The 9,161-nt window shown below is 53.0% G+C and overlaps 1 protein-coding gene across 1 annotated transcript in view; it reads left to right on the top strand.

Annotated features, from left to right (window-relative positions):
• The first annotated feature begins 303 nt into the window (after positions 1–303).
• MROH2A (maestro heat like repeat family member 2A) overlaps positions 304–9,161 on the top strand; it is a 53,071-nt gene continuing 44,213 nt past the window's right edge. The window contains exons 1-6 of the mRNA XM_043876386.1: positions 304–375; positions 1,473–1,572; positions 1,776–1,957; positions 7,942–8,073; positions 8,281–8,471; positions 8,736–8,789. Coding sequence (XP_043732321.1) covers positions 304–375; positions 1,473–1,572; positions 1,776–1,957; positions 7,942–8,073; positions 8,281–8,471; positions 8,736–8,789 — 731 coding nt within the window. The remainder of the gene's footprint in view (positions 376–1,472; positions 1,573–1,775; positions 1,958–7,941; positions 8,074–8,280; positions 8,472–8,735; positions 8,790–9,161) is intronic.

The raw sequence follows: 9,161 nt of genomic DNA, 5'->3' as shown, positions 1-9,161 counted from the left end.
ATGTTCCTTTCCCCAAAAACGCCACCATACCTATCCACACATGTGGGTGACAGAGAAGCTGAGTATCAGAGTAATGCGGGTTTTTAATCACCGGGACCTTTGCACTCCTCTAAGAGCGGGTTCACAGAGCCCGGGGAGGCAGTTGGATCTGAGAGTTCCAAGGGTCTGGGACCCAACGGTGTTGATCCCAGTGAAACCCACCCCCACCCTGCCAGGGGACCTGCTCCCCATTGAGTCACGACTGAGGACCCCGAAGGGCTCCTCCTTTGTGAACCCATCCTGCCATCCTCCACACTACTGTTGATGCGTATCGGGCAGAGAACGGAGCTTGTTCTTGTGGTGTGTTTCTGTTCTGTCCAGGAGAGAACTCGGAGAGAAAGGTCAGTATATAGGTCCCAGGCTCACTCCTTAAAGGACTCCCACGAGGAAGGGAGCACAGGATCGTGAAAGACCCTGGGATGGAGTTTGAGAAACTTGGGACGGGAGGAGAAAGAATCGGGGAGGTCTTAATTCTCCATGTTGACATCTGTGTTGGTGTTTGTCAGCAATTCAGAAGCTGCTGGGGTGAAGGGAGCCCCTTGAGAGGTGTAATGAGGGCAGCTCAGGGGGATTCCTCACTGATCATTAGTTTTCTGTGTCCAGAGAAAAGGGAGGAAAGGCCGTTCCTAAGCAGGGGTAGTGATCTATCAGTGTGTGACAAATTACCTAAATGTAATGGCTGAAAATAACACCCGTTTATTATCTCACAGTTTCTGTAGTCAGGAGTCCATGGCTCAGTGGGGTCATTTCTTGGGGTCTCACAGGCTGCCCTCAAGAGGTCACCTGGGCTGCAACCTTTCTGAAGCCCAGTCCTCTTCCAAGCTCATGTGGTTGTTGACAGAATCCAGTTCCTTTTGGTTGTAGGACTGAGGCCCTCGGTTCCTTGTGACACACGCGGTTTACATCACTGCTGTTTACTTTTCAAGTATAGCATGAGAATTCCCAGTCTGCTGAGATGCAGTTGTGGAGATATAATGTAATCATGGGAGTAAGACCATCACAGGAGGGTCCGCTCACCTTTGCCATATGCTACTGGCTAGTGTGTGTGTGTGTGTGAGCGTGCGCGCCCACGTGTGCGTGCATGTGCGCATGTATATTCAATCACGTCTGACTCTTTGCAACCCTTTGAACCCATTTGAACCTTTTGTAGCCCGCTAGGCTCCTTTGCCCATAGGAATTTTCAGGCAAGAACACTGGAGTGGACTGCCATTTCCTCCTCCGGGGGATCTTCCTGAACCAGGGATTGAATGCCAGTCTCCTGCATCTCTTGCCTTGTTGGCAGATTCTTTACTCACTGAGCCATCGTTAGAATATGGGTCTCACCAAGTTACAGGTTCCTCCCACACTCTAGGGAAGGGGGTTATGCAGGGTGGGACTCACTGCGGGTCGTCCCAGAATGGGTGACATGCAAGTATTTTATCAATCTTACCTCCAAAGTGCTTGAAGAAGAGATGGCAGAAGCAGCAACAGAGTCACATGAGGATCCATCAGAGGAAACAGAGGACCTGGGGCCTCTGGAACCAGAGGACAGTGGTGAGAAAACCAACCCCCTCCCTGCACTCCTGCCTCATTTTGGCTACTACCTCCTTGATGGTAAGCCCCAAGCAAGGTCTCAGTTTTCCCATCTGTACAGTAGGCAGGAAGGTCCCACCCATGCCCCAGGTGGAGCTAGGGCTGGGCTGGTGTCAGGGAGAGACCGGGCCATCTTGCCATCACATCCACCACCTTTGTCTCAGGTACCTTCCAACAAGTCACAAACCTCCTCAACATCATGGAGAGCGAGTCAACCAAAATGGATGCTGCAGGAGCAGGTTTTGACATGAGGAAGAGGCTGGCCTCGGTGATCATCACGGAGAAGGCCACCACCGAGCCTTCCGTGGTGATGAATGCTCTCATCCGCTGCCTGCAGGTGCCCGAGGTAGGCCCTCCTCCCCCTAGGCGCTTCTCTGAGCTTGGCCACCTGCTTGCACGTCCATCCACCGCCCAGCATACATTTACTGAGTGCTGTGAGGGCAGGGCTAGGTGTTGGGGCCCCTGAGGACCAACTGGGCACTGGGGTGCTCACAATTTTTCACAGCTCCTCTGTATTCTGATTCGGTGGGTTTAGGAGTCATCCTCTTAGAGCAGGTGAGCCGAGCAACAAAGATATTGAGTAGAAGTGAAACGGGTAGGTGTGGGGGAGCAGAGACAGGGCAGATGCAGAGTGCGGGGGCACTTGCCAGTGGGGAGGTTGTTTCCTGGGGCAGAGGGTGTTGATAGGAGTGATGGAGAATGTGGCCAAGATCATGCTGGGCCTTGTACAACAGGACCAGAGCATCAGCATCCTCTGAGTGCTTGTTACAGCTCAGATTTCTGGGGCCCATCATGAGAGCTTCTGCTTCAGAGGACGTGTGGGGTGGAACCCGAGACTCAGGATTTTTAGCAAGTTCCCAAGTGATGTGTCTACTGGCCTGCAGAGCACGCTTAGAGAGTTGCTGGATTTTAGACTATCCTTGAGCTTTTGAGGGTGGGCAGCAAAGGAATTGTTCCTTGTAGGAGTTCTTTGTGTGTGTGTGTATTTCAGCCCCATCATGTCACTGTCAGGCAGGAAGATTCCCTGACCAGGGACCAAACCCGGGCCTCTGCAGTGAACCCTAACCTAACTAACGCCTTGAAAAACTAACCTAACCTAACCCTAACCACTAGGTAACCAGGGAACTCCTCTTAGGAGTTCTTTCCTCCTCCTCCTTTTTTTTTTTTTTTTTTTTTTGGCCACTCTGAGCAGCATGTGGATCTTAGTTCCCCAGCCAGGGATTGAACCTGGATCCTCCCACTGGAAGCTCAGAGTCTTAATCGCTGGACTGCCAGGGAAGTCCCTAGGAGTTCTCAATAGCAAGCTTTATTTTACAGAAAGACATGTGGCAGCCATGAGAAAGGAGTGTCAGGGTCCAGGAGCACAGGAAAGAGGTTTGCAAAACAGATTTTAAAACGTAGGTTTTATTATGACTCAGGCATAGGAGACTCCGGTTTGATTCCTGGCTTGGGAAGATCCCCTGGAGAAGGAAACGGCTACCCACTCCAGTATTCTAGCCTGGAGAATTCCATGGACAGAGGAGGCTGGCGGGCGACAGACCATGTGGTCACAAAGAGTCAGACAGGACTGAGCGACTTGCACTTTCACTTTCATAGTGAGCCCAACAGCTCAGGAGAGGATCACCTTGAAAAACTAGTCTGTCCCTCACAGCTCCACAGAGGCAGGGGCGTGCAATGCCATGCCGTCCCACAGGAGAGCACCAGGTTGGGCGGCAGGCAGAGGGAGCAAGGGGGAAATGTGTGCAGGAGTGTGGCTTCTCCAAAGGAGGACTGGCGAGGCAGGTGGACCAGACGTTCAATTAGCTAGTCAGCTGTGGGGTGTGGGACTGCCTGAGTGGTCTGGTCCCTGGCCCCAGGGTGATCAGAGCAGGTGTATACTGCTCCAGGGCTTCCCACGTGGCTCAGCTGTAAAGAATCCGCCTGCCAGTGCAGGAGACACGGGTTCAGTCCCTGCGTGGAAAAGATCCCAGAGGAGGAAAGGGACACCTGCTGCTGCTGCTGCTAAGTCGCTTCAGTCGTGTCCGACTCTGTGCAACCCCATAGACGGCAGCACACCAGGCTACACTGTCCCTGGGATTCTCCAGGCAAGAACACTGGAGTGGGTTGCCATTTCCTTCTCCAATGCATGAAAGTGAAAAGTGAAAGTGAAGTCGCTCAGTCATGTCCGACTCTTAGCAACCCCATGGACTGCAGCCTACCAGGCTCCTCCACCCATGGGATTTTCCAGGCAAGAGTACTGGTGTGGGTTGCCATTGCCTTCTCGGAAAGGGCCACGTACTCTGGTATTTCTGCCTGGAGAATCCCATGGACAGAGGAGCCTGGTAGACTACAGTCCATGGGATTGCAGAGTCAGACACGCCTGCACGACCAAACAGCGGCAGCATAGAGGCCCAGAGTGTGAGAGCCTGATGGAGGAGGTGCTTGGGCATGGGCTCTGGACTGGTTTAACAAGCTTGCTGGTGGGGGAGCTGTTTGCTGTCTCCAGGAACTGACTAACCCCCAGCAGTCTTTCGGGTCCACAAGACCCCAAGAAATCAAAGCATCGGTAAATTTAGAAAGTTACATAAATGGTGATTAATACCCAGGCCATGATAACTGATCAGTGGCAATAAACAGGGGATTAACATGTAGGCACACTGTCAGATTTAATCTGTGTCCACATTTTCAGTTATTCATTAATTAGTGAAGGAACCAGTAAGATGTTACATGTGTGCTCATTTACTTCAGCCTTGTCCAATACTTTGCAACCCCATGGACTGGAGCCTATCAGGCTCCTCTGGCCACGGAATTCTCCAGGCAAGAATACCAGAGTGGGTTGCCATGTCCTCTTCCAGGGGATCTTCCTGACCCAGGGATTAAACTCAGGTCTCCTGTGTCTCATGCATTGGCTGCTGGATTCTTTACCACTAGCGCCACCTGGGGAAGCTATGAAGATGTTAAAATCTGTTAAAATGAGAATTTTACTTCTAGAGATTGATATTCTTTACCAGTCAAAATTCCTTCGCCTTGTCACAGACAGGAATCATTTTCATGATCAGTTTCCTAAAACTAAGCTCCTATCTCCGTGGAGACATAGACTAGACCGTCACAGTCAATCACAAACACACACTCCCATATTCCGGATCATCCTTCAGAGACCATCGGACATCACTAAGCCTGCCTCCGGAAGGCCACTCAGTGCCTGTTTTATGACACTTTCAAAGTTTTGGACAATTTTTCCCTTGTGACCGTAAATATTCTCCAAGATTAACTTTGACCACAGAAAAGACTGGGCTTATAAGTTGCCTGGCTGTTTACATATCTGTAGCCACAGTGTTAGCTGCACATTGAGGCTTCCTTGAGTTTGCTTTGAAAACCAAGAGCATGAATTTTCAACGGGTGAGACTCCACAACAGGTAAAATTGGTTCTTGCATAGTGGGGTGGGGATGTGTGTGTGAAGGAAATTTTAGTCTTTGATGTACAAAGCATAGAAATGTACAATCAGATATATAATATCTTTGTGGTATTACATTTTCATGGTGGGGAGTGATTAGGAAAAAAATGCTTACGGAGGTTCCCTAGGGAGCAAGAGAAAAAAAAAGAGGTTGAGAAAACTAGGACCGTCAATAGTGAGCAGCGAAGGCCACACGGTTCTCTTCTCTCCAGGAGTTTTCATGAGGAGTCTCTCACCGGAGTTACAAGCCTCTGAAAAGTGAAAGTGAAAGTTGCTCGGTTGTTAAGTCCAACTCTTTGCTACCCAATGGACTGTAGCCTGCCAGGCTTCTCTGTCCATGGAATTCTCCAGGCCAGAATACTGGAGTGGGTAGCCGTTCCCTTCTCCAGGGGATCTTCCCCACCCAGGAATTGAACCGGGTCTACCTACATTGCAGGTGGATTCATTACCAGCTGAGCTATAAGCCTCTATTGAGTTCAGTTCAGTTCGGTCACTCAGTCGTGTCCAACTCTTTGTGACCCCATGGACTGCAGCACGCCAGGCCTCCCTGTCCATCACCAACTCCTAGAGTTTACCCAAACTCATCTCCATCGAGTCGGTGATGCCATCCAACCATCTCATCCTCTGTCGTCCCCTTCTCCTCCCACCTTCCCTAGTGGCTCAGATGGTAAAGACTCTGCCTGCAATGCAGGAGATCCCGGTTTGATTCCTGGGTCAGGAAGAGCCTCTGGAGAAGGAAACGGCAACCCACTCCAGTACTCTTGCCCACAGAATTCCCTGGACAGAGGAGCCTGGCAGGCTCAAGTCCATGGGGTCACAAAAGAATCGGACACGACTGAGCAACTGAAAATCAGCATTACTTTCTGTACCAAGACTCTGTACTGGATAAAAGTATACATTTCGCTGACTTCCTCTCCTCATGAGGTCCCCAAATTTGCTACAGCCCTGACTGTTGAGAAGTGACCTCTTTACCAGCCGAGGGAGGGAACCATCTTCCTAGAGGGCTTTGCAGGTGAGGCTCCATGGAGAGAGGAGTCTACCTTCTTTCTTTCTTGGTGGTGTATCATCCCTGGTTGAATGAGTGTCATTGTCCAATCTGACTCTCCAGGAGTGGTCAGGTTGCAAAACCTATTTGTCCAATCCTATCCTCATTCATGGAGAAGGAAATGGCAATCCACTCCAGTACTCTTGCCTAGAAAATCCCATGGAAGGAGGAGCCTGGTGCAGGCTACTGTCCATGGGGTCGCAAAGAGTCGGACATGACTGAGCGACTCTTCTTCTATCCTCATTCAGGTCACTTAAAATGGTGACCAGAGCTATGCAGGAAGCAAAATAGAGCATGTTGTCTTAAACTTTGCAAGAGGGTCAGTGCCAAGTCTGTGGAGGACCCTGTATGCTGACCATTTGACCTCCACCTTGCTGAGTAGTGAGGACAGATGCAGGCCACGGGGGCAGGGCTGGTTGGATGAGTCTGATGGGAGAGGGGAGGAGGGTGTGAGACAGGCTGGACTTGCGGGCAGAGCTGGGGCGGTTTGAGGATGGTGGGTTCATCAACCAGCTGGAGTGTTAATCATATGGCATCCAATTTCAATGTATGGATTCCCCTGTCACCCAATCCCTTGACACCAGCTGGGGTGGGGCGGGGGGAGGGTCCTACAATTGAACTCAATTCTGACACTGTCTGCCTGGAGATCGTGTCAGATTCCATGGGTTAAGGGCTCAGTCCCATTAAGGTGGCACTAGTGGTAAAGAACCTGCCTGCCAATGCAGGAGACATAAGAGACACGGGTTCGATCCCTGGGTTGGGAAGATCCCCTGGAGGAGGGCACGGCAACCCACCCCAGTATTCTTGCCTGGAGAATGCCATGGACAGAGGAGCCTGGCAGGCTATATAGTCTATAGTGTCACAAAATGTCGGACATGACTGAAGTGACCCAGCACACACGCGTGCACTGCTAAGACGACCCCAGCCTGGCCCTTGCTTCAGACGCCAGTGGGAAGTTTGGCCAATTGGCTATAGACCGGAGGTTCCCATGACCCCCTCCTCGAGTTTAATCAATTTGCTAGAGGGGCTCACAAAATCCAGAGAAACCTTTTACTTACTATATTACCAGTTCATTCTAACTCAGGACCAGCCAGATGGAAGTGATGCATAGGGTAAGGGTATGGTAAAGGGTATGAAGTTTCCATGCCCTCTCTGGGCCTCCCATTCCCCCTAAATCTCCATGTGTTCAGCAGCCTGAAGCTCTCTGAACCCTGTCCTTTGGATTTTTATGGGGGCTTCATTATCTAGGCATAGTTGATTAAATCACTAGCCATTGGCGATTGATTCAACTTCCAGCCCCACTCTCCTGCTTGGAGGTCGAGTGGGTGGGACTGAAAGTTCCAGTCCTCTCATCAGAAGATGGGTTCTCCTGCCAACCATTCCCTATCCTTCAAGTGAAAGGGAGAGTCGCTCAGTCTTGTCTGCCTCTTTGCAACCCCATGGACTGACTACACAGTCCACGGAATTCTCCAGGCCAGAATACTGGAGTGGGTAGCCATTCGCTTCTCCAGGGGATCTTCCCAGCCCAGGGATCGAGCCCAGGTCTCCCACATGGCAGGCAGATTCTTTACCTGTTGAGCCACTGGGGAAGCCCTCCCCATCCTTAGGTGTGAACCAAAAATCGTCTCATCAATACAACAAAAGACATCTTTGTCACTCTCGTTACTTAGGAAATTCCAAGGATTTCAGGCTTCTGCGCTTGGGTGAAGACCAAACACACGTCTTATTATAAATCACAGTCTCCTAGGTATTAGGGGGAAGGCCAGCAGGATGGAGACTCTGGTGGATCTGTGCGCTCCCAGACCCCACTGCCTGTCCCGGACCTCCCCACCCACCATACTTGTTCCCCAGATTTCCACTCAGCGCAAAGTCAACATCTACAACATCCTCCAGGAGATCATCCAGCAGGAGGGCGAGCTGGAGGAGCGCTGTGTCCAGAGGCTGGTGGCCATTGCCTCCAAGGAGATGAGGGGCATGCTGGAGGTAGCGGGTGTCCCAGCCCTGCCCGCCTGCCCCCGCCCCAGGGGCTGGGCTCTGGGGGGCCGGGCGTGGGATGCCCGAGGCCTCTGTCCGGTTAGCTCACGGGGACAACAGTAGGCTGAGCGGGCCCAGGAGAGCCCAGCGGAGCCGGAGCAGGCGAGGAGCAGGAAGTGCTGGGGCGGCCACGTGTCCTCCTCCCGTGCCCTGCAGATGGAGGGCTATGTGAGGGCAGAAGTGGCCAGCGACACCCTGGTGGCCCTGTCCCGAAACCACTTCAGCTTGGTCATGTACGAGCTGCAGCACCATCTCAAACCCCTCAACCTCACGGAAGAATTTGTCATCGTCACCCTGGCCAAGCTGGCCAACGGCAATGGTAGGGCTCGGCGGGACTGGGCCCCGGCGTCTGCCCGTCGGGCCACCCCTCTGCCTCTGCCCTGATGCCCGCGCCCACCCCCTCCCATTTCTCCCTCTTCCGGCCTTCCTCTGGCCTTCCTCCGTCTCACTTCCGGTGTCTCTCCGGCCCTCTGGGCTGCTGAGATCCCCTCCCTGTGCCCCCCCATCCTGTGTCTTTTCTCCTGCCAGCCCTTCTCCTCGCACGCCTGTCTTTCCTGCTCCCCTCTGTGGCCCCGGTCTCTCCCTCACTCCCTCCCTCCTTCCCTTCTCAGTCCGCTCCACGCTCCACGCTCCACGCAGGCCGTGCGGCAGGCTGTGGGCCGCGGGTGAGGAGCCATTGGGAACCAGTACCCGAGAAAACGGAGTGTCCCCATGGGAGAGGGCACGCGCTGTCCCCTGCATGCCCGCGTCTCACTCATGGTCTCTGGGGCATCATGCTAGAGTGCTTATGAGGCAACAAGGGAGTGGCAGCTTGGGAGGGAGGGGGTGGGCCTCCCTGCCCACCCTGCCTCCTCATTCTGCTCCCTGCGGCCCCCTGGAAGAGGAGGGCTCTTCCCCTCTTTTCCTCCGTCCCTCCCCCTCCTCCTCCCTTTCCTGGTATCCCGGTCTCCCCCTCTTCTCCCCTTACCCCCTCCCCTCTTCTCCCAGGTCCCCCGCCTTCCCCTCCTTCCCCTCCTTCCCCTGACCCTCCTTCCCTT

Source organism: Cervus elaphus, chromosome 20, assembly GCF_910594005.1.
Source record: "Cervus elaphus chromosome 20, mCerEla1.1, whole genome shotgun sequence".
NCBI lineage: Eukaryota > Metazoa > Chordata > Mammalia > Artiodactyla > Cervidae > Cervus > Cervus elaphus.
This window is presented reverse-complemented; position numbering and strand designations above follow the sequence as displayed.